This window comes from Megascapheus bottae, chromosome 24 (assembly GCF_031878675.1).
Source record: "Megascapheus bottae isolate mThoBot1 chromosome 24, mThoBot2.hap1, whole genome shotgun sequence".
Lineage (NCBI taxonomy): Eukaryota > Metazoa > Chordata > Mammalia > Rodentia > Geomyidae > Megascapheus > Megascapheus bottae.
This window is the reverse complement of record NC_143532.1, coordinates 8288183-8313450: the sequence shown is the minus strand read 5'-3', so window position 1 is coordinate 8313450 and position 25268 is coordinate 8288183. Positions and strand designations below refer to the sequence as shown.

The window sequence follows — 25268 nt, the reverse complement described above, 5'->3', positions numbered from 1 at the left end:
CAAGGCTACCATCCTACCCCTTGAGCTGCAATGCAACTTCCAGTTTTCTACTGATTAACTGGTGATGAAAGTCAGCCTGCTTTGTTTTTTTAAACTGCAAAAAGGATTCAAGACTTATGCCAAAGAAATACTAGCAATCTCAGATCAACATCCTTAAAACACAGCATAAGATTTCTGAGGTATGGTACCTTGAGAGTAGTAGCAGCTATATAGCTTAGTAGTAGAGCAGAGCACTTGCCTTGAATTCAGTTACCAATACTACAAACCAAAAAAGAAAAAAGAAAAGAAAAGAAAGAAAGAAACAACACAGTAGCTTTTTTGTGATCCACATCTGAAGTTGAGAATATCACTCACTGAGGGATCCAGGGAGATGATTCGGACAGTGTTGTCCACCAGACCCACAGCCAGGAAGCGAGATCGCTGCTCTCCAGGAGGTACATTGGCCAGACTCATGCACACCACATCTGCTGACATTTCCTTCCGCTCTGTGTACTCATTCAACTGTCCTGACTGCAGAAGAGAAAAAAGGAGATGAGTACTCCAGACCTGGGACCAAGGAGGAAGAAGGCTTAAGTTTCCTTCTATTTCCTCTTATTCCTCTTACAATAGTCAAAACCTAAGAATTTCTCCATCTGCATTCCTAAAACAAGTTAACTGCAAATAAATGTTTCTGACAAGTTGTGCCCATATTTTCAAAGCCAATCTAGTTCTCAAAAATTGGAAACACAGGGGGCCAGGAGTTTGGCCTAGTGGTTAAAGTGCTTGCCTAGCATGCATGAAGACCCGGGTTCCATTCCTCGGCACCACATACATAGAAAAAAAGCCGGGTGGTGCTGAGGCTCAAGTGGTAGAGCTCTAGCCTTGAGAAAGTCCAAGGACAGTGCTCAAGCCCTGAGCTCAAGCCCAGGACTGGCAAAAAAAAAAAAAAAAAAAAAAAAAAAAAAGAAATTGGAAACACACACACACACACACATTTGTACTTTGAGTGAAAGAGAATTCAAATATGATTTAAAACAAAAGTCTCAAGCTAAGCATGGGTGGATAAATGGATCATGCCTGTAATCCCAGCTTCTCAGGAAGCTGAGATCTGAGATTCAGTCAAATCCAGCTCAGGCATAAAGGTCCTCGTGACTCAATTAAGCAGAAGAGCTTAGCCAGCCAAGAACCTGAAGCCCTGAGTTCAAATTTCAACACTAAAAATTGTGAAATTGAAGAGCCAGGAAATTGCTTATCTAACATGCACAATGACCCAGGTTTGATTCCTCGGTACCACATACATAGAAAAAGCCGGAAGTGGTGACATGACTCAAGTGGTAGAGCTCTAGCCTTGAGAAAGCCCAAGGACAGTGCTCAGGTCCTGTGTTCAAGCCCCAGGACTGACCCCCCCAAAAAAATATTGATTTAAATAGCATAAAACAAATACAAGCCAAATATCCCAGGAAAAGTAGATGAGGTTCAGAGGGAAAAGTATTTTACTGCTAAGCCATATCTCACAACTCCAATTAGAAGCAGACTTCATTTTCCCCTAGACTGATCAGTATGTACTTCTATTTCCCTATTCTTTTTCTTATCCATATATTCCAGATGCTTGAATGGTAACTCCCATCTAAAGACTGTACCCTACAATGAGTCCTATAGTGACTCAATACTAGAAACAAGCAAATGAAAATAAACCATACGGGATCCATCTCAAAATAGACCAGCTCTCCTCCTGTCAAAGCAATCACCACTTGTCTCTGGTTCACTGCACATTTCACGATCGTTTTCTTCCCAGGCGTCTTCCACTCATTGACTCTCTTGTCGGCTCGTATGTGCCGAATGCCATCTGGATACACCTAGTCAACAAAAGGAAACTTGATTTTAACAATTTGATTTCATCATTCAGAATGATCCTCACACAACTGAATCTGAAGCACCAACTTTTTTGTTTTGTTTTTTAAAATTTATGTTTAAAATGTTCACTGCAAGGAACAAAATACAGAGTAGTTTGTATCTACTCAGCACGTATCCTAGCTACTCAGGATGTTGAGACCAAGTGAATCAAGATGAAGCCTGCCCAGAAACAACCCAGGTAAGCTATCCCAAAAACAACCAGGTAAAAGGCTGGGCTGGAGGCATGACTCAGGTAGTCCGGGTAAAAAAGCAAGCCAAGGAGACTCATGGCCCTACAAACACAATAGCAGCACTTCCCACAAAAATACTTAATATGATGAAATTGCAGCCTCTTAATAAAGAGAAATGGTGGCAAGCTCAAGCAGAATTTTATAATTCCAAAATTTGGTAAAAACTTAAAAAGACTTAATCCTTAGCACAGTTTTCTGATGATATAGTAGAATGCACCCTCTATAAATCTGTCTAGAAAGTATAGTTGAGAGATAAACAAGTAATTTATAAAAAAGGAATGCAAAGGACAATGCAAGCCAAGCATGTAACAAGTAAGCTGTGAAAATCCTCACCTGTACCAAGGCATCATCTCCTAACAAGGAGCAAGACAAGGTTGGGGTGGTACCCAGGAACCCAGAGTCAGTTACTTCTTCCACAGTCTCTCCAATAGAAAGTACAAGGGTGGCATTCACGAAAGAAACAATAATGTAGGCATCAAACTCATCTGGAAAAGGAAAGAAAGGATTTGGTTAGTGAAGAATTCATCATAATTACAAAACAAATGATATACTAAGGGTTTCTAGAAATCTTCCAGGGTACTTCTGTGTGTAGTAAAAACACACATACGCACAGACACAGACACATACCCAACAGGATGATCCATAAGATAACTGAGAATCATAATGGTCTAATAGTTATCTCTAAATACACTGAGTACAAACATCTTCCTCTTAACAGCCAGAAAAACCTGTATTTTCTTGAAACATTTGCAGAGATAAGAATACAAGGAAATCTGAAACCTGGGAAAATTTTAAATTTCCAAAGATTAAAACAGAGACTACTTAAGCTTCCATGAGATTAACTAATTCTAATGGGAATTCTAGTCCCATTGGGAATGATTTCATAATACCAGATACCCAGAAATTGTGTGGAGGGGGGGAGGGATAGGCGGGGGCTTAATATTATCAGTCCTTGACCTCTTAGTTTTTCACTATTTAAAAATATAACTTATCCAGTAATCATGAGCAAGCCCTATTAGGACTTGCTTTTCATAAGGAAAAGTAGTTGAGTAAACAAACACTACAAGAGGTTCTCAAGGAAGTCAGAGATGAGATACAGGCAACTCTAGAAGTTTCCCTGAAGATCGGTTGTCAAAGGGCATCTATTTCCCATATCTCCCACTCTACAACACAACAATCTTTCTGACCCTACATTCACCAAGTTTGACATAAAACTTACTAAGTGTTTACTATAATCACATTTAGTGTATTTTTTTCCACTTTTTGTTCCCCTTAGCTAGAAATCAGATAAATAAAGGATAATAGCAGTTGTGGAAAGAATACTAAAACAACAGCAGTTGTAGGACTGTAAGACTGGTTGCCTGAGTCTAGTAGTCAGACCTCAGTGCTACAGGGCTAGTGTGCTACTCACATAAAAGTACATTTCTGGGCTGGGAGAACGCTCACCTAACATGCACGAAACCCTGGGTTCAATTCCCCAGTACCTCATACAGAGAAAGAGCCAGAAGTAAAGCTGTAGCTCAAGTGGCAGAGCACTATCCTTAAGCAAAAAATATCTAAAGACAGTGCCCAGGCCTGAGTTCAAGCCCCAGGACTGGCAAAAAAAAAAGTACATTTCTGACTTTGATTTCTCCAAATGAGGTTCAGTTAAACTAAAGCTACATTAATTCTGCAGAATTAGAATTTTTTTTCCTGTGTTATAGGCCACTAATCCAAGCATCAATATAGGATGAATGAAGGACTATCATCTCTTCTGCCCCTGATATGAAAGCAACATCACCAATGAAGTGTCTTGTTGCCTATTGCCAGAGAGTAGATTAATACTCTTTATAGAAGGAGTGGGTCAAGTGAAAACATGTCACCTACAGTAATCTGCTCTTTTCAATAGAAATGTAATTCATGAAACTGTTTGACAAAACAGTGGCTAAAGAGCAAGGACCAGGCACAATGGCTCACATCTGTAATCCTAGCTACAAAGGAAGCTGAGGATCATGACTCAAAGCCAGCCCTTGCATTCTAGAGCACTCTAAAATCCGTGAAACTTTTATTTCCAATTAACCACTAGAAAAACAGAAGTGGTGCTGTGGCTCAAGAGGCAGGGTGGTAACCTTGAGCTAAAGAGCTCAGGGACAGCACCCAGGCCCGGAGTTCAATCAAGCCCCATGACTGACCAAAAAAAAAAAGGAGAAAGGACCAAAGATCTTTCCCAATTAGTACACTCCAAGGGTCAGACTAGGGTATCCATACATAGAGAGTAACATTGGACAACCTAACTTTTTAATTACATTGCAATTGTCAGTATGCATTCAAATGCTTTGGGTACATTATATAAAATGGCTTTACAAAACAAAGCACAGATAACCATCATAAAATTAATTAGGACATGGTTGACCCCGAAATCTAAAGAATTCACAACAAAACCAAAATTTATTTCCACAAGCCCCCAAAACTTGTGAAATCTTTTCTCTAGCTCATAATACTAAACTGGAAAATTCTGGCAAGTAATAACAGAAATCACCTACTTTTATGATTACTGCATCATTTTCGTTAGTGATTACTAAAACTCAGTATCTTGATAACTATGTCAGATCAAGTTAAAGCTAAACAATGAAAATGAAGGGCTCTAACCACAATTTTTGTCTCTTCTTTCAGTCATGGGAGAAAAGGGATATCCAAGTAGTTACCATATAACTTTGACTTACATGAAAGAAAATTAGGGGAGAGAAGGAGCAGTGCCTGGGTTCATACTGTCCCTTTGACCAAAGCCCCAGGCTGTTCAGCTATTATAAAGAGATGCTGAGTCTACTTAAATAGGGTCATATTTGGTTAGACAATTCAGCAATCAGGAGGGCGGTAACTTCACATCCAGATTCCCTAACAGCATTTATTACCCACAAATACCAAAGCACACTTCCTTTCTCCAGTTTGGAAGACATGGCAGATTACACTGTTCTAGGGAGATTATAGGTTTAAAGTAGAAAACCAAGTTTCAGTCATGGTAGATAACTGCAGATATACACAATGCCTTTTTCTAGGGGTGGCAAGTCTCACATAGCTAGGTGCAAGGGACTGTGCCTGTCTACCTAGTTTCATGGGAACTGAGATTAGGAAGGAGGATCATAGTTCTATACCAGCCTTAGGCAGAAAAGTCATAGATTTAACAGATAAGTTGAGCATAGTAGCAAACAGTTGTCATCCCAGCTGTGATGGGAATATTAAATTAAGTGGCACCTTGGTAGGAAGCAAGGTATTATACTGGTACAGAAAGGGCTAAAGGCATAGCTTACCAGTACAGTACCAGTCTAGAAAGTATAAAGCTCTGAATTCAAACTCCAAAACCACCAAAAATCAAGTGTAAGAATGTCGTAGTGTATGAGAATACACATTTAGATCTCAGACCTTAGTAGGATTTCTATCTGAGCACTATGGAAGCAACATGGAGAAAGGGAGAAAGGGATGTGCTTCACTCTTCTGCTTCCCTTGCCTTACAATCAAAGGCCCAGCAAGTAGATTATGAACCACCATGCCAATGACTAAGCTTCCAGCATCTCAATCTTTTTACTTTTATTATCAGAGGACCTAGAGCTTATCTTGCCTTAGCAGTCTTGAATATAGTCAAAACCTTTTCCAGCTGCTGCTCTTTCAATCTAGTACACCAGGATTAGACAACTCCAAGAAAGTAGGAAACTAATTTCCTAGCTGTATGTCCTTTTGGCTTAGTAAAAACAAATTATTTTCCACAATCTATGGGAGAAAGGTAAACAGCTGATCCTAGCCTCAGATCAGCTGATAAATTAGTGTTCATCACTGTACCACACAGCAGCATACAACTGCAGTTACCCTCTGAGAGATGCTGACAGGGTAGCCTCAGTATTTTGTGTAGGTCCCTCTCCCTGGTAACTATAAGAACCCACAGTAGAACCTAGCAGTAGGTACACACCTGTGGTGATCAGCACCTTCACCAGCCACCTGTGGAAGAGAAAAAAAGGCTTGGTATTGGTAGTATACATCACCAAGTACCAGCCAAGGTTAGTAATTGCCTGAAGACTGCACCATGTGTGGACAGAGGAATGAATGCTCACTCAACAGTAACATGGGATATCTGGAAAGAAAATGAATAGAGTACCTGACCTGTTTGGGGTGGTTATTCAAAGTATAGTGCCTACAGAATAAAACTGATCAGGATACAATCCTTTCCCAGGTTTGAATATTTAATAAAGAAAAATGTTCAACTACAAATTCTGTATTGCCTGCCTACCATTAAAACTTAGCAAACAAGAACCTTTTCTGATTCTCAAACATAGACTCATTACCTATCCTCTAAATATTTCTGGCAATATTCTTATGCTTTATATCACAGCAGAGCACCAAATAGTTTTTCATACTTGTCATCTTTTTACCTGTGGGTGGCGGTGAAGATTGAATCCTGGGCCTTGGGTACAAGGCAACCACGCTATAACTGAACTACCTGCAGCTGTCTTTTCTTTTAGATATCAACGGCTTTGAGGCAGAGATTCTATGTTAACTACTGACTATATGAGCATATAGTCAGGCAGGATACAGGATGCAAGTAAAGAGCTTATCTTGAAAGAAACTAACAAGATCAGCATACTCCTAACAATCAAAATGAACACTGAAGAGTTTTCTAGCTCTACTGTCTACTATGCTATTATGAGTCACCCTTTAAGACATACTGCCTTCAGCCGGGTGCTGTGGCTTATGCCTGTAATCCTAGAAATTCAGGAGGTTGAGATCTGAAGATCTCAGTTCAAAGCCAGCCTAGGCACTCTAAAGTCTGTGAAACTCTTATCTCCAATTAACCACCAGAAAACCAGAAGTAGTACTGTGGTTCTGGGGGTAGGGTGGTAGCCTTGAGCTGAAGAGCTCAGGGTTAGTGTTCAGGCCCAGAGTTCAAGCCCTATGACCAATCAAAGAAAAAAAGACAACATACTGCCTTCTTATTAAAAACGAAGAGAAATTTTTCTATAAACCTAAATCTGCTAAAAAAAAAAAAAAAAAAAGCTTAAAAAGCTAAAAGAAGGGGCCAGGAGTGTAGCCTAGTGATAGAGTGCTTGCCTAGCATGCATAAAGCCCTAGGATTGATTTCTCAGTACCAAATTCACAGAAAAAGCCAGAAGTGGTATTGTGGCTCAAGTGGCAGAGCGCTAGCCTAAAGCAAAAAGTGTCCAAGGACAGTGGCCAGGCCCTGAGTTCAAGACCCAGGACTGGCAAAACAACAACAAGAAAGCTAAAAGAAGCTAGATATTGTGGTATAGGCCTATAATCCCAGCATTTAGCAGGCTAAGGAAAGATTCTAGGCCACCCTAGGATACATAGTGAGTTCCAGGACAGCTTGAATTACATGAGACTTTGTTTCAAAAAATGTAAAAGAAAAAGATTAAAAGAAAAAGAAGGGGGGGAGGGGAGACACTAAGTCATCTTAAATTACCTTTCTAATTCAAACAGTTTAAGTAAGGTTTCCAAGACATAAAAAAAAAAACAGCCACCAAATACACATCAATATTAACTAGCTTCTTTCTGTAGACACTACAAGATAGAAATCTCCTAAACCAACTATCTAACTTATCTTCTCAGCTAAAATGAGCCTACCAATATCCTATTCATTCTTTCCCTTTCAACTCACTTGATTTCAATGACAAAGAAAACAAAATCCACAAAAATGTGTACTATTCTACTAATAGAGATTTTCCTCCTACACATTTCCCAGCTCCCTTACATTTGTTCCATTCAACCAGAACATCTAAACATCAGACAGAATTACAGCTGCTTTCTATAAAAAGCTTTGTTTGCTGGCCAGTGTGATCTTACTCACCAGTCCTACATTCTTGAGGGAAAAGAGGAAAATAAGGTCTTGGAACAAACAGAAAGGACCTTCAGCCACAAAGTGAATCAAAGGGAAAATGAGAACTGAATTTTATTTCTACAGAACTGAAATTCAATTGTCACAAACGTCCTTGCTATTACAATACTATGCATTTTCATATTACTTTCAATGTCAGAATAAGGTGACCATTTTTAACCAAAAACTCAGTCTTTTCCCTTCCCCACTCTCTTTTCTATTCTTTCTAAAATTCGATTCAATAAATCTGTTTCTTTTAGGAACAAGAACTGACCAAATCATTAGCCCTACAAATTATCTTAAAACCATGCAAAAATCACCTTGAACTTTAGCACAATAATGAGAACAGTTAAATTGGAAAAGAACAAGTTTCTTGCATAGTGTGCTTCTTATAGAGCAGGAACCAGTATCTTTATGAAGTCCAAATCACCTAATAGCTTCACAATGCCCTAATGTTTATACATTAAAACCTAAATAGCTGCCTATGCTTTCCTTAGCCACATGAACAAAAACTAATAGATGAAGGTAATCTGATCAAGAAGAGCCTCAAAAATATGGTGTTGAGCCAAAAGATTCTGAAGTTAGATGAGGTGATACAGAAATAGTAGGAATGCAGCCTCTTAAATCATCTATGTCAGTAGCTCCCAGACCCTGTTTCAACTATTAGGAAAGGGATGCTTACCTTCAATGTGCCGACGTACTGTCCACACAGCATTGGGGTTACCAGGTAGCTCAGAAACAGCCATTTCTGACACCTACCAAGAGAAAATATGCCACAGATCCAGTGAGCATGAAACTGAACTACTTGCTTAATATGGTATATAAAAAGTGTTCAAAGGCAGTGTCTGTTTTACATTGTATGTCAATTTGCAAGATGAGACCACCCAGTGAAAAAGAACCAAGAACTAAAAGGATGGATTGGCAGTACCATAAGAGTAACAAAAAGTCATAGAACATCTGAGGGGGATACAGTCTGGTTATAGGTTTTTGTTCATTAACAGATGTATTGCATGCCTAAATCCTTCCTCAAAAAAAAAAAAAAAAAAAAAAAAAAAAAGGCTGTAATGCCAGGCACTGATGGCTTGTGTCTGTAATCCTAAATAGTTAAGATAATGAGCTCTGAGATCATCATTCAAAGACAGCCCCAACAGGAAAAGTCCTTAAGACTTACTTCCAATTAACCACCAGAAAACCACAAGTGGTGCTGTGGTTCAAAGTTGTAAAACACTCGCTTTGAGTAAAAGAGCTCAGGGATAGCACCTGGGCTCTGAGTTAAAGCCCCAGAACATCACTCCCCTCACCCCCCACCACCAGCATGCACGCATGCACAGAGCTATAACTATTGGAAATAAAAGAGTCCATCTAAAGTAGCATCCCATTTATTTTCCTAGATGTCATAAAGCCAAATCCCACATTTCTTGATGTGTCATATCACATCCTTCAGCAAAAATATTTCGTTAGCCTCTGGTTAGGAATAATCTCTGCATCTTATATAAGTGCTCATAGAAACCGTAACAATCTGGAGAACTACTTTGCCTTTTCTATTTAAGAACAGAGTCAACAACTCACAAATATATATCCTATAGGTTTTCAAAGAAAGTAAACAAAATGTCTACCATTAATTCAAATCTAGAATGAAGCCTGGTCACAGGTTATGGAGAAACTATACTAATTTTTATGTAAATGAAAAATCAAGCTTATTTTTTCCCCCAATTCCTGGCCTGAGCACTGTCCTTTGGTTTTTTTCCTCAAGGCCAGCACTCTACCATTTGCCCCACAGCACCAATTCCAGCTTTTCTATGTATGTGGTACCGAGGAATTGAATCCAGGTCTTTGTGCATGCTGGGCAAGCAGTCTACCACTAGGCCAAACTCCCGGCCCAAAACAAGCTTATTTTTAAATTATCTAAAGATAATTTAATGGACTATAATATATAACCACATCTTACAGAAAGTAATCTAGTTTCCCTTCTTAGTTTACATTATTGGCACCTGAGGCTCACACCTATAATCACAGCTACCAAGGAGGCTGAGATCTGAGATGAGTTTGAAGCCAGCCTGGGCAGAAAAGTCCATAAAATTCTTATCTCCAATTAACCACCAGAAAATCAGAAGTGACACTGTGGCTCAAAATGGTAGAGCTCTAGCCCTAAGCAAAAGAGAGCAGGCCGAGTTTACGACCCATGAACATAAAGAACTTCATTATCACTGAATATAATGGCACATGCCCATGATTCTAACACTTGGGAGGGAGATTCAGAATTCTGAGTTACAGAAAAGCTTGGGTAACATAAGTACATATATAGCCTTGACTTACACATCAAATATAAAATGGACAGCCACTGTGCTCAACTAGGAGCACAACCAGAAAACAGGTTCATCAGAGAGAAACAAAGCAATGTTTAATACCTTTAAAACATTTTTATATATAACAAATATCAAGCTGAAGACAAGGCTGGTAGGAAATTTAAACGTGACTGAGTCTTTTTTTTTTTTTTTTGCCAGTCATAGAACTTGAACTCAGGACCTGAGCATTGTCATTGGACTTTTTCTCAAAGCTACACTTCCAGCTTTTTTCTATGTATGTGGTACCGAGGAAGCAAATCTGGGTCTTTGTACATGCTAGGCACACACTCTACCACTAGGCCAAAATCCCGGCCATGACCAAGGACCAAGTCCTTTATCCGTTTAATCCTGTACATTAGGGGTACTGGGGGCTGCAAACATGGCAAGTGGAAGAGTGCTTATTTAGCATACATGAAGCCCTGGGTTTGATTCCTCAGTACCACATATACAGAGAAAAGCCAGAAGTGGTGCTGTGGCTCAAGTGGTGGAGTGCTAGCATTGAGAAAGCCCAAGGACAGTGCCCAGGCCCTGAGTTCAAGCCCCAGGACTGGCCAAAACAAATATTTTATTAATGCATGTATGCCTTTCTTGTGAAATCAGGTTGTTCACTAGGATCCAATGAGCATTAAGAAATCAAGAACCATGGCTGACCCCTCTTTACAACATCTTATTAATAACAATAAAATTATATTAATAAAAAAAGGGAAAAAAAGAACAAGCCAGTCACTGATGGATCAATGATTGTAGTCTTAGCTACTCAGGAAGCTGAGATCTGAGGATCAGTTCAAAGCAAGCCCAGGCAGAAAAACCCCCTCCCCCCTCCCCACACACACCTTATATACCCCTAGGGCTGTAAACTGGGTCCAAGTTGTTGAAAACTTGGTGGACTAATGAATATTTTGGGAGTCAAAAAGTACTGGTAGAATACTTGCCTAGCATGCATGAAGACCTAGGTTGGAGTCCTCTGTACCATATACATAGAAAAGCTGGAAGTGGTGCTGTGGCTCAAGTGGTAGAGCACTACTTTTGAGGAAAAAGCCCAAGGACAGTGCTCAGGCCCTGAGTTCAAGCTCCAGGATTGGCCAAAAAAAAAAAAAAAAGCATTCAAATTCTGGGCTGTGGGTGTGGTTAAGTGGTAAACTGCTTACCTACCATACATGATGCCCTGGGTTCAATTCCTAAGTACCACACAAACAGAAAAGGCTGGAACACTATGGCTCAAATGGTGGAGTGCTAGGCTGGGAATTTGGCCTAGTAGTAGCATGCATGAAGACCGGTTTGATTCCTCAATACCATATATATACATAGAAAAATCCAGAAGTGGTGATGTGGCTCAAATGGTAAATCGCTAGCTTTGAGAAAGCCCAAAGACAGTGCCCAGGTTTAGTCCAAGCCCCACACACACAAAAAGTAAGAGTGCTAGTACCGAGCAAAAGAAACTCAGGGACAGTGCCCAGGCCTTGAGTTCAAGCCCTAGGAGTGGCAAAAAAAAAGTTCAAATTTCCTAAAATAGTAATAACTAATATTTGCAATATGCTGTGCTTTCTTAATCTTTTTAGAAATAGGGTCTCACTATGTATCCAGACTGCCTTTAAACTCAGTCTTACCTCACTTTACAAGGAGTTGGAATTATGGATATGCACCACCACACAGAAGCATTGTTTCATAAACATCACGTCATTTAACTTACACAATAATCCTTTAAAACAATTACTGTATTAAGGCCATTTTACAGAGGAAATAAAAGCTTGGCAATGGATATTTGATAAGAGCCAAAATTCACAACTAGGGTCATCCACCAGCTACATATTCTAGTAAAAACTTTAAAGAACAGGCAGCAAGCTTTCTGAGTTATAGTTTGCTGACAAGCTTCTTGCTAGAAGCAGCATATGCTTAAGACGTGGGGAAAAGAAAAAGATGCCAATTTTAACATTCCATATATTTAAAAGGCCCAACAATAAATTAATTTAAATCCTAATGTATCCACCTTGATGAATTACTATAGGGACTTGGAAAATCACTGAGCTTAACATACAGTAATAAGGAATGAACTTCGTGAGCTATCAGGGGTTCAAGATGAGCTCATGAGGGCCGAGAGTTTGGCCCAGTGGTTAAAGTGCTTGCCTAGCATGCATGAAGACCCGGGTTCGATTCCTCGGTACCACATACATAGAAAAAAAAAGCCGGAAGTGGTGCTGAGGCTCAAGTGGTAGAGCTCTAGCCTTGAGAAAGTCCAAGGACAGGGCTCAGGCCCTGAGCTCAAGCCCAGGACTGGCAAAAACAAAAAAAAAAAAAAAAAAGATGAGCTCATTGGTAACTGCATATCTGATTTCCAGTATCAAATCAACAAAGCAATAACAAAGTCTAACACCAGAAGGAAGCAGAATAAAAAGTTCCATGTAGATTTCTTAGCTTTCTATGCCACAGCTAGAGAGTTTGGGATAACCATGCTCACAAATTAAGGAATAGGTGATCTAAACTATGAATTTGTCTAGGGCCATATACCTTTTGGGGGGGACATCATGGGGCTTGAACTTGGCCTGGGCGCTGTCCCTGAGCTCTTCAGCTCAAGGCTACCACCCTATCCATGAGCCAAGCCCCACTTCCCGTTTTGTAGGGGTTAATTGGAGATAAGAGTCTCAGGTCCTTTTGTGCCAGGGCTGGTTTTGAACCTTGATCCTCAGATCTCAGCCTCCTGAGTAGTTAGGATTACAGGCATGAGCCACTGCACCTGGCTTGGCCATAAACCTTAAATGCTTCCATTCTTGCCTAATTTTTAACCTCATCAACATAAATACACAAATTACTTTGTCCATGCTTCCCTCCAAACCCTTTAGAAAACTCAGAAATTCGCATTTTACCTCAAGTCCATGCCTCAAGACTCTCAGAGATGACCTGGGTCCCCTGCCACAAGCAACATAGAGTTGTGGAGTGTCCTCATTGGCCAGATCAGCTATCTGCAAAGGACAAAGGAGAAAAATGTCTACCTGTAATGGGTTACATTTTCAAATACAACTATGATTTTTCAGGATACAAATTACTCTGAAGTTACATATAGACTACTTTTCACTATGGTGATCCCAGAGATATGTGGTTCTTAAACTAATCTAAGGAATATCCCAAAACAGCCGACTAGCACTACTCATGACAGAAATGATGGGAAAGACTCATGTACCTGGCAAAACAGAATGGGAGAGAGGCTGTCCAATTCATCTACCAGAACAAGATTTTTGAGAGGTCTTGGCTGAAAAAAGAATGTATCTCCTTCTTCCAGAGGCATAGCAGATGAAAATTCAGGTTCTTCATCATCATCTCCAAGATGTGCAATTTGGTATAAATAGCTAAGAAGATACAAAAAAGGAGATTACCTTTTTGTTTTGTCAGTTATGGGACTTGAATTCTGGGCCTGGGTGCTGTCCCTGAGCTCTTCAGCTCAAGTCTAGCACTCTACCACTTGAGCCACAGCGCCACTTCCTGAGTAGCGAGGATTAAAGCATGATCCACTCGCACCCAAACTAAAGATTATCTATTTTTTAAATTGTATATTATTGCTGGGGTAATATACAGTTACAAGATTATCTATTTAAGACAACATAATGTCTTTAACCTTTAGCCTTCCTGCTATTATTTTGTGTAATAATAATGAGTGTGATGTCTTTACTTCAAATTTAGGATGCACAGTATAAATGAAATAGAACTGCTTATGAATTTCTTTCTGTCTTTTTTCAGTGCCAGTTGTGGGGCTTGAACTCATGAACAGAATGCTGAGCTTAAAATAACTTATCTTTTTATTTGTTATGGAAATTTTTTCATATAAGAGAGAATGAAACAAGCTGGGCTCCCTAGGATAAAAATAACAGGTACAACTGGGTGCAGTGGCTCATGCCTATAATCCTAGCCATTCAGGAAGCTGAGATCTGAGGATCAAGGTTCAAACCAGCCCGAGCACAAAAGGACCTGAGACTTATCTTCAATTAACCTATAGAAAATGGGAAGTGGGGTTTGGCTCAAGGGTAGGGTGGTAGCCTTGAACTGAAGAGCTCAGGGACAGCACGCAGGCTAAGTTCAAGCTCCATGACCCACCAAAAAAAAAAAAAGAGAATGGGGACTATGGTCATGGCTCAGGGGTCATTGGTAGACTACACATGGGAAAGAAAGCCTATAGGCTCTGTCTTTTTTTTTTTCTGCCAAAAAAAAAAAAAAAAAAAAGAGAAGCCAGGTCGGGCACGGTGGCAGTGGCTCACCCCTGTAAACCTAGTTTCTCAGGAGGCTGAGATCTGAGGATCATGGTTCAAAGCCAGCCCAGGCACTGAAGTCTAAGATTCTTATCTCCAAGGCTGGGAGTTTAGCCTAGTGGTAGAGTGCTTGCCTAGCATGCACGAAGACCCGGGTTCGATTCCTCAGTACCACATACACAGAAAAAAGCCAGAAGTGGTGGTGAGGCTCAAGTGGTAGAGAAAGCCTTGAGAAAGTCCATGGGCAGTGCTAAGATTCTTATCTCCAATTAACCACCAGAAAACCAGAAGTGGCACTGTGGCTCCAAAGGTAGGGTTGGGAAGTATAGCTTTACTGGTGTAAGTGCAAGGCTCTGAGTTCAAACATCAATATGAAAGGGGGGAGGGGAGGGAGGGGGAGGGAGGGAGAGAGGGAAAGAGAGGGAGAGAGAGGGGGGGAGGGAGGGAGAGAGAGCAAGGGAGAGCATAAATACAAGTAAAAACAGGAGCAATGGCACAGAATCTAGACAATTTAAATCTAGACAATTTAAATATAAAGAAACCAAATGTGAGATTACTAGAATAGTTTGCATAGCCAGTAGACACTAGCAAAGATCATGTTAGCTCTTAACTTGAATTTTTGAGTATCAGTCTTAAATTTGAAACAGAAGCTCAAATTTATTCTATTTGGCATTTAAAAGACACCAAAGGGTTAATGTGGGAAGAAAAGAAAATAATTTCATAAAGATTATGTCTTCTCTTGATCATGACTCTTTTAAAGTCTGAATTGAACAGAAAATACAATAAAATGAACTAAGGCAAATAGTGTTCTAGTTTTGATTAGCATCACTAAAATGAGTTACAGAAATAAAAATCCAAGTGTAGCCGGGAGTTTGGCCTAGGGGTAGAGTGCTTGCCTAGCATGCATGAAGACCCAGGTTCGATTCCTTGGTACCACATACTCAGAAAAAGCCGGAAGTGGTGCTGAGGCGCAAGTGGTAGAGTTCTAGCCTTGAGAAAAATCCAAGGACAGTCCTCAGGCCCTGAGCTTAAGCCCAAGACTGGCAAAAAAAAAAAAAAAAAAAAAAAAAATTGGGCTGGGAGTTTGGACTAGGGGTAGAGTGCTTGCCTAGCATGCATGAAGAGCTGGGTTCGATTCCTTAGTACCACATACATAGAAAAAAGCCAGAAGTGGTGCTGAGGCTCAAGTGGTAGACCTCTAGCCTTGAGAAAGTCCAAGGACAGTGCTCAGGCCCTGAGCTCAAGCCCAGGACTGGCAAAAAATAAAAAAAATAAAAATAAATAAAAATAAAAAATCCTGGGGCTGGTGGCTCACACTAAAATCCTAACTACTCAGGAGGTTGAGATACAAGGATTGTGTTCAAAACCAGCCTGGGTAGGGAAGCCCATGAGACCTTTATCATCAGTTATCTACCAGAAAACCAAAGCTGTGACTCCACTAGCTGTGGAGTGCTAGTCTTGAACAAAAAGGCTCAGGGACAGCACCCAGGCCCAAAGTTCAAGTCCAGTGACAAAAAAGAAAAGGTGGGGAGGGGGTGGGCTGGGAGCAGAGCCTAGTGGTAGATTCCTCGGTATCACATATTTAGAAAATGCCAGAAATGGTGCTGTGGCTCAAGTGGCAGAGAGCTAGCCTTGAGCAGAAAGGATGCAAGGACAGTGCCTAGGCCCTAAGATTAAGACCCAGGACTGGCAAAAAAAAATATTTACTCACTGGTTTCCAAATTCTGATGCCACAAAAAGGAAGCCTGTTTTAAGCACACACATGGCAGCTGCAACAGGAACAGTATCAAAATATTTCAGCCGTATCTCAGTTACCTGGAGTAAAGGGAAAAAAATCTAATTATGAAACAGCATATACAAAAGTACCAAATAAAATACCCAATAGCTAAACAGGAATGAACAAAGTACAACTCATACATCTATGGCTATTTGTTTATATACTGCATGTGTTTGCTTTCTTGCTACAATATGACTACAAGACAGAAAATACATGTCCCACAAAAGCTGGAAGTGTTTACTGCCTAAGTTTATCAGTTTCTGATCTCTTCCAGGACACTGTCCACCCAACTGGTCACATATGTGCTCCCTGGGATAAAAGTAACAGATATAGGGCCGGGAGTTTGGCCTAGCGGTTAAAGTGCTTGCCTAGCATGCATGAAGACCTGGGTTCGATTCCTCAGTACCACATATAGGGAAAAGCCGGAAGTGGTGCTGAGGCTCAAGTGGTAGAGCTCTAGCCTTGACAAAGTCCAAGGACAGTGCTCAGGCCCTGAGCTCAAGCCCAGGACTGGCAAAAAAAAAAAAAAAAAAAAAAAAGGAACAGATATAGCCGGGCACAGTGGCTCACTCCTGTAATCCTAGCTACTCAGGAAGCTGAGATCTGAGGATCAAGGTTCAAAGCCAGCACGGGAACAAAATGACCTCCAATTAACCTCAAGAAAATGGGAACTGGGGCATGGCTCAAGGGTAGGGTGGTAGCCTTGAGCTAAAGACCTCAGGGACAGCACCCAGAACAAGTTCAAGTCCCATAACCCACAAAAAAAGCAACATATACATTCATTACTTGCTTTTTTTCCTTTTAATCTTCTCTCTCTGTTGTTTTTCTAGTCCTGTGGCTTGAATTATTGGCCTGGACATGTTCCCTGAGCTTTTGCTCAAGGGTAGTGCTCTACCACTCAAGCCACAGCTCTACTTACACTGGTTTTTTTGGGTGGTTAATTGGACATGAGTCTCATGGACTTTCCATTGAACCATGATCTTCAGATCTCAGCATCCTGAGTGGCTAGGATTGCTGGCATGAGCCACCACTGCCTGGCCATTACCTGTTTTTCAATACATACATAAGGCTTTCCATGGGCTGGGAATGTGGCTTAGTAGTAATGCTTGCCTGCCTAGCATGCTTAAAGTCCTAGGTTCAATTCCTTAGTACCATATAAACAGAAAAAGCCAGAAGTGGCAATGTGGCTCAAGTGGGAGGTGCTAGTCTTGAGCAATAGGTCAGGAACAGAGCCCAGGCTGAATTTATGACACAGGACTGGCAAAATTCACATCTATTATTACCAAATGAAAATAATCACTTGAAGTGGTATTATTCAGATTGCTTGTTGGCTTGGCTGGCTATCTACTACCTGAGCCATGCCTCTAATCCTGCTTTATGTTACATGTTGTGGAGATGTGAGTTTGCTGGACTTCTCTGCCTAGCCTAGCTTGGAACTCTGATTGTCCATATCTCCATCCCATGAATAGCTAAGAATATAGCATGAGCTACCAGCAGCCAGAAATAAGTGTTTCGAAATAAAGCTGTTTATGTCTAAATTAAGATTAAAATGTAAAAACCTGCAGGGTGTGGTGGCTCATGCCTGTAATCCTAGCTACTCAGGAGGCTGTGATATGAGGAAGTGGCTGTGGCTCCAGGAGTAGGGCAACAGCCTTGAGCTGAAGAGCTCAGGGACAGCACCTGGGCCCAGAGTTCAAGCCACACACACACACACACACACACACACACACACACACACACGTAAAAACTTCCATGAAACTGGAATAGAACAAATGGTTGTATTTTATTTTGATTTTTTTACTTTTCCCTTCCACCTACAGTCTACTTACCATATCTTCATCAGTCTCCAAAGTAATTTTGAAGATATCACCCTGCTCAGTTTGGGCCAAAAAGAAAAACATCGACTTGGTTTTATGGGTAGCTGAGCAGACAAAAATCATTCCTCTTTCAGGGTCATCCAGGTCATTCTAGTAAAGTGAAATATATAATTAATATCTTAGAAACGGGTACTTCTTACTTCTGAAAGTCAGCACCATTACAAACAGGGAACTACGCCTTTACAAATAGGAATTGTCAAGGTTACCTTACACAGCTTTGACTCAAAGCAGCTGCCAGCAGCAAAACTAAACCAGCAGCTAAATCTTCCTGTCTGCTATGAATATATAATAAATCCTGGGTAACCAGCAGCCACAATTCCAATGTACAGCCTGATCAGATCAGTATGGCAAAGCCATCTCCAGAGAAAAATGTCAGAGAAGAGACATGAAATTTTATGTCATCATTTCAGGCTGTGAATTAAACTTACCCATCCATTATACTACAACCCAAAATACTCATTAGCCTTATCCTACACTTTTTTATTTTTTTTAATGTTTTACTGTAAATGAAAATTAAAATGCTACAAAAGTCTGATTATGAAAGGTGAACACTGTCTCATTCTGTAGAGCATAAGGACCAAGCAGTCATCTACCATCTGAAATTTCACTTTAAAAGCAAATTTAAGGGGGCACTGAATACTGATAAACTTTCAGCCAGGGAATATAGAAGATAAACCATTTACAGGTCCCTCTAATCTCCACAAACACATAGCTCTACAAAAATAAGCCTAAAACCAAGCATATCAGGCCATGTTGAAGCATGCTCTTGAGAGGCAATCTACATTTTAGAATGTTTGAACACTCTACTTCTGGATAGTTCCCTTTGAAGGAAGAGTGCTTTTCTTCCTCAGTATTAGTTTTCTTCAGTTTTGATCTGTCAAACTGTTCCACTTTGGACATGTCTGGCTTATCATCTTGACTGGAGGCCTGGTGACTCTTGTAAGGACCTTCGTGGACCGAGAACACTCACTGGCATCGGGCAGATTGGGTCAACTTTCTTGATTTTTAAAAGGCTCCTACTCCCATCATCCTACTTACTCATCTAGCTTTCTTAAACCTTAAGATTTCATTGTTTAATAGGCAGAGATTCTACTAGTAGAGCCAGCCTGGGCACAAAAGGACCTGAGATTTTTATTGCCAGTCCTGGGCTTAGACTCAGGAACTGAGCACTGTCCTTGGACTTTCTCAAGGCTAGAGCTCTACCACTTGAACCTCAGCATCACTTCTGGCTTTTCTGTATGTATGTGATACCAAGGAATAGAACCTGGTTCTTTGTGCATGCTAAGCAAGCATTTTACCACTAGGCCAAACTCCCCGCCAGGACATGAGACTCTTTATCTCCAATTAACCTTCTAAAAAAATGGGAAATGGGGCTTGGCTCAAGGGTAGGGAGGTAGCCTTGAGCTGAGGAGCTCAGGGACAGCGCCCAGACTGAGTTCAAGCCGCATAACCCACCAAAAAAAAAAAAAAACACTTAGGAAGAAAATAAAAGCCTGATAACCGCCAAATTAAGAAATTGCTATAATTACAAATGCCTTTTTTTTAAAGCTGGTTCCGGAGCTTGAATCTGGGCATGAATGCTGTTTCTGGGCTCTTTTTTTTTCTAGGCTCAAGGCTAGAGCTTTACCACTTGAGCCACAGCACCACTTCCAATTTTTACTCCGACTACACGGAGATAAAGAGTCTCACGGACTTTCCTGCCCAGGCTGGTTTCAAACCAAGATCTGTCTCCTGAGTAGCGAAGATTATATGTATAAGCCACTGGCACTCAGCAGGGTTTTTTTTTTTTTTTCTGTCGGTTGTGGGACTTGAACCCTGGGCCTGGACCTTGCCCTTGGACTTTCAAAAGGCTAGTGCTCCACCACTTGAGCCACAGCAGCACTACTTCCACCTTTTTCTATGTATGTGGTACTGAGGAATTGAACCCATATCTTCATATGTGCTAGGCAGGCACTCTACCACTAGGCCAAACTCCCAGCCCCCTGTTTAATTCCTTTTAAAAACAAAAATCTCTCCCTTTATAGCAAAGACTTTACCCGTCGCCTGGGAATTGGACATCGGATATCTGGTTGATCACCAAAGTTCTTGTAGGTGATATAATTTTCAGAACAAATCAGCACTCCGCTTGGACCATCTGATCCTCCTGGAACTGTTAAGAAAAAAATAATCAGCATGATTTGACTTACCTTTTCAACTCCTCTCCTTTAGGCCTTGACTAAGTCAGGATGCCCAAAGCCAAGAAATACTCTAAGTGTTTCTACTCGTTGATGGCCATCCTTTATAATGACAGTGTAATTTGTGGAGTTATTTTGGTTGTTGTTTTGTGCCAGTGTGGCGGCCTAAACTTAAGGGCTTGGGCACTGTCTTCAGCTTTTCACTCAAGGATGGAATTCTGCAATTTGAGCCACAGCTCTAGAGTTGTTTCTCTAAGGCAGTTCCTTCCTTTCCCTAAATTGGGGATCTTTCCTCTATGCTATGCACAGTATATGGCACTTTTGTTACTTTTCTTATTCTCTGTGCTAAGATCCAACCCAGATCCAACCCAGGCTCTTGTGCATTACAGGGAATCACCCTACTACTCAGCTTCAACCCTAGTCTCAAACACTTTCATTATTTATTCTACGAAACAAAACGCAGGTTACTCAGGTTTACTACAAATGAATTAATTCTCTGCTTTAGCATTATCTATTAAAACTGCACACAAATGTCCAAGTTAAAGGTACAGAGTAGCTCTATAAGAAAAATACCTGTAATAAGGAAGTTCCCATGTTCCTCCAGCGGTTCACTGTATTTTCGGACCACATGATTTAAACCAAGGTCCAATTCATAGAAGGTAAGTGTCTGTTGGGTATTAGCTGCTGCTTCCCCCGTTGGATCATTGTCTGCTTCCTACAGGAGTACAAAAACTAATCAGTAGTATAAAATGTAAATAGTTCTAGATCTGGAAAGGACATCAAAACTCCTCCACTTTACAAACAAGAAAATAAGAGGTTCAAAAGTACCAAACCACATGATAAATTTCATACTCTATATAATAGCAGAGCTAGAACAAGGGTTCCAAATCTCCAAATTCTGGATCCCGGGATTCCTCCTCCAAGAGGATACTGCCCTCTGTACAAAGCAATGAATGATATGTTCTGCCTTTCACTACTACACTTTGAAAAATAAACCAAAGAGAGCTCCATCTCTTTCACAAAGCTTCTCCCAACAAATACCAATATTTCTTGGGTTCATTCCAAAGAAGAAAAAAGGTACTTAATCCCCATTACCTCATAATCCATTTCCAGACAAGCAAACATTGGGTTTTCAAATCCCACATCTACTCCAACTACATGATATACTAAAGTGTTTGCTTTGTGGGCCTCCAAGGGAGATGAGATGGTAAGTCGGGCTGCAGCATCTCTGTTCAAGATATATACCAATTTCTGTTTCTCAATGGCACCTATAATTGAAAGAGACAAAACATGTATGTTCACATAATGAAAGAGATGTACAGCAATTTTTGTTTGTACCAGTACTGGGACTTGAACTCAGGGTCCGAGCTCTGCCCTTTTGTTTTTTCACTCATGCTACCGAAGTGAGCCACACCCTCACTTCTGACTTTTTGGCAGTTAACTGAAGATAAAGGTCTCACAGACTACTCTGGCTTGCTTTGAACTGCGTGCAATCCTTGTTATCTCAGCCTCCTGAGTAATGAGGATTACAGGAGAGAGCCATTCGAACCCTGCTCTTAATGTCCCCTAAATGTAACACTAGAAAACAGTGATTAGTAAGACTGTTAGTTTTATTTTTCGAATGACTTAGTAGCTTTGTGACTGCTCAAAGGGTTGCTCTCTAGCAGCCTGATCAGATACATACATTTCTCCAAGAATTTATCAGAGAAGAGACATGAATGTAAATCATCATTCCAGGCTAGTAAAAGCAACCATTTTTACTGTCTCACAGAAGATCGGTTTACCATCATCTTTTCCACAGATAAATACATTGAAAAATAATTAATTCCAACTGGGTAAGAAGTAAAATACGTACCTTAAGATTTTTCTCATCATTTTAAAAGAAAAACTTATAAAGTACAACTCTAAGCCAAAGTCATATATAACACCAAAATTTACTCATGTTAGTGATACACTAGTACACTGCCAAGATCACATTATTGCTATCCTAAAGTGAACACCCAATAGAGCAAATATAACAAATCACTCACTAATCATAACAGCTCTTCCTTTGGGATCCACAGCCAAGAACTGGCCTGGAACAATGCGGCGGCATCCACTTTTGCCGAAAGTCTCTTGGTGAATTTTCTCAAACATATTCTTGGATGGTTGGTATTCCAAGATAACAATCCGACCAGAGTCACTGCCAACTACAATGTAGTCTTTGGTGCCACCTGTCAGTCTAAAGGCCATGAGTGATCGTATCACACCAAACACTTCCACAGTGAGAAGGGTATGTACTTTGCCAGTGTTGGGATCTGGACGAAGAAGCTCCAAGATCTTTCCACGGGAAACAACAATTTCCTGTTGTTTGGTTCCTATGTCACCAAAAAATAAACATCAGAATACAAACAACAGGACAGACTAAAAAACTATTGAACAAAATCGTAATTAAACAAGATAAGGACCTAATGTTCTTTGTAAGTTAATTTATCCTGTTTGAAAACCCTCTTCCCAGAATCTAAATATTTTTAAAAGCAGAATCAAAGCTTTTTAAATTGGTTCATATAGTTGCTTTTACAACTTGTTGTTGTTGTTGTTAATTGGCTGCAGGGCTTAAGCACTATCCAGAACCTTTCTGCTCAGGGTTAGCACTCTACCACTTGAGATACAGTTCCATTTTCAGCTTTGTGTGGTGAACTGGAGATAAGAGTTTTACAGACTTTCCTGCCAGGGCTGGCTTTGATCAGAGATCCTCAGATCTCAGCCTCCTGAGTCGTGAGGATTACAGGCGTGAGCCATCAGCGCACTCATTCCTTAAATTTCTTTTTGTGTGTGTGTGGGGATCATGTGGCTTGAACTCGGCCTGGGCACTGTCCCTGAGCTCTTCAAGCACCACTTCCTGTTTTCAAGAAGTTAACTGGATTAAGAGTATCAGGTACTTTTGTGCCTGGGCTGGCTTTGAACCTTGATACTCAGATCTTAGCCTCCTGAGAAGCTAGGATGACAGGCGTGAGCCACTGCACCCAGCTCTTTTTTTTGACAGTCCTGGGGCTTGAAATCAGGGCCTGAGCACTGTCTTTGGGCTTTCTCAAGGCTAGGGCTCTACCACTTGAGCCACAAGACCACTTCTGGCTTTTTCTATATATGTGGTACTGAGAAATTGAACCTAGGTTTTTGTGAATGCTGGCAAGCACTCTACCACTAGGCCAAACTCCCAGCCCCAAGTTTCAGCACCTTTAGTGGCCAGGCTAGCTTTTAACTGTGATTCTCAGATCTCAGCCTTCCCAGTAGCTAGGATTACAGGCGTGCAACCAGTGCCTAACAGAAATGTATACTTCTGATGAGAATCATTACACAATAAAATCCTAATAAAGGAACTTGAAATTAGATAAAATAATACACTTCAACTTAACATAAGTCTCATATATTACAAGCCAGATTTGATCATTCACATTTACCATTTTCTCTTTAAGAGATAAACAAAATATGTGTTCATTTTTATTTACAAAAATAGGAACTAGAGAACTTACCAGAGAAGTTGCCATGAATAGCAAAGCTGATGCCAGTAGCTCGCTGCAAGGTTAAATTGTACAGGAACATGGTGGCAGCAAAACTGAGCTACCCTGTACTTCAAGCCTTGGTTACACCGATAGTATCAAGTCAAACAAGCTAAGGACACAGAAAGAAAAAAATTTTTAAAAAAAGAAAAACAGCTCCAAAATTATCTATTTTTTTTAACAGAAACTTCAAGTTGGAAGACCTACTGAAGAATACATAAAATTGAGTATCTTCTAGGGTAGGGAATGTAAGGCAGAGGTAGAGTGCTTGCTTTGCATGTGAGAAGCCTTGGATTTGATCCTCAGCAAAGCAAAACCAAAAGTGTTCTATATACCTGAATGTTTTGCTTAGATCACAAAAATTCTATAAAAGCTTGGAGTGTGGCCTTTAATTGTAATCCCAACACTTGAAAGTTGAGACAAAGCTATTCAGGAGGGTGAGATCTGAGGACCAAGGTTCAAATCCAGCACAAAAGGACCTGCAACTTTCATCTCCAGGAGGTTGAGATCTGAGGATTAAGATTCTTATCTCCAGTTAACCACCAGAAAACAGGAAGTGACACTGTGTCTCAAACTGGTGAAGCACTAGCCTTGAGCAAGATTGCAGGCCCAGTTAGTCCCAAAACCAAAAATGGGGGGGAGGGGAGGAGACAAAAAGCACAATGATAATAGAATGCCAACACAGCAACAAGCTGAACAAGTTTAAAGCTCTGAGTTCAAGCTATAGTAGTGCTCTTCTCCCCCCAAAAAAGTATGCTGGAAACTATTTAGATATCTAACCAAAAAAAAAACAAAAAACACAAAAACTAAGTAGATCAGCTACTTTGTATTGATGCACACCTATAATCCCATAATTCAGGAGAATACCAAATTCCAGCCACATAGTAAGACCCGACCTCAAAAAATAAAACAAAATACAGTATGCTAGGTACTGGTGCCTCATCTATAATCCTAGCTAATCAGGAGGCTGAGATCTGAGGATCACAATTCCAAGCCAATGTGGGCAGCAAAGTCTCAAAAAGCTCAGGTGAAAAAGAAAACCCTCTAAATGCAGTTCTCCCTTAAATTCTGCCATCTAGTTATCCCTTTCTGGATGAATTTTAACAACTTATACTGTAACCTTCCATATATATGTATTTTTTTGTTATTGTTATGTGTAAACAAGTTATACAAAAGGCTGGGTAGTGTATTTCATACATGCACACTATATTGCAATTTAAACTACTTTTATAGTATTAAAGGGCTTTCAAAAAAAGAAAAAGAGCTCTATCTACAGTTGCAGAGTATCCAATATGGGTATCATTCACTTAAATATTCTATTAATGCATGTTTATTTGG

At 40.3% G+C, this 25268-nt stretch overlaps 1 protein-coding gene and 2 non-coding genes across 3 annotated transcripts in view; all 3 read right to left on the bottom strand.

The window, feature by feature from the left end:
- Positions 1-25268, bottom strand: part of Sf3b3 (splicing factor 3b subunit 3) — a 43016-nt gene that overhangs the window by 15809 nt on the left and 1939 nt on the right. The window contains exons 2-14 of the mRNA XM_090357320.1: positions 23904-24042; positions 22422-22748; positions 21487-21659; positions 20965-21106; positions 20254-20366; positions 18170-18307; positions 16275-16378; positions 13504-13669; positions 13190-13285; positions 8666-8738; positions 2457-2608; positions 1680-1835; positions 355-510 (exon numbers count right to left, since the gene is read on the bottom strand). Coding sequence (XP_090213446.1) covers positions 355-510; positions 1680-1835; positions 2457-2608; positions 8666-8738; positions 13190-13285; positions 13504-13669; positions 16275-16378; positions 18170-18307; positions 20254-20366; positions 20965-21106; positions 21487-21659; positions 22422-22748; positions 23904-23973 — 1866 coding nt within the window. The 5' untranslated portion in view covers positions 23974-24042. The remainder of the gene's footprint in view (positions 1-354; positions 511-1679; positions 1836-2456; positions 2609-8665; positions 8739-13189; positions 13286-13503; positions 13670-16274; positions 16379-18169; positions 18308-20253; positions 20367-20964; positions 21107-21486; positions 21660-22421; positions 22749-23903; positions 24043-25268) is intronic.
- On the bottom strand, positions 18544-18631 carry LOC150046883 (small nucleolar RNA SNORD111). Its single transcript, XR_016539592.1, has one exon. It is a non-coding gene; the product is annotated as a small nucleolar RNA SNORD111 (small nucleolar RNA).
- Positions 22056-22132, bottom strand: LOC150046882 (small nucleolar RNA SNORD111). The gene has a single exon (XR_016539594.1). It is a non-coding gene; the product is annotated as a small nucleolar RNA SNORD111 (small nucleolar RNA).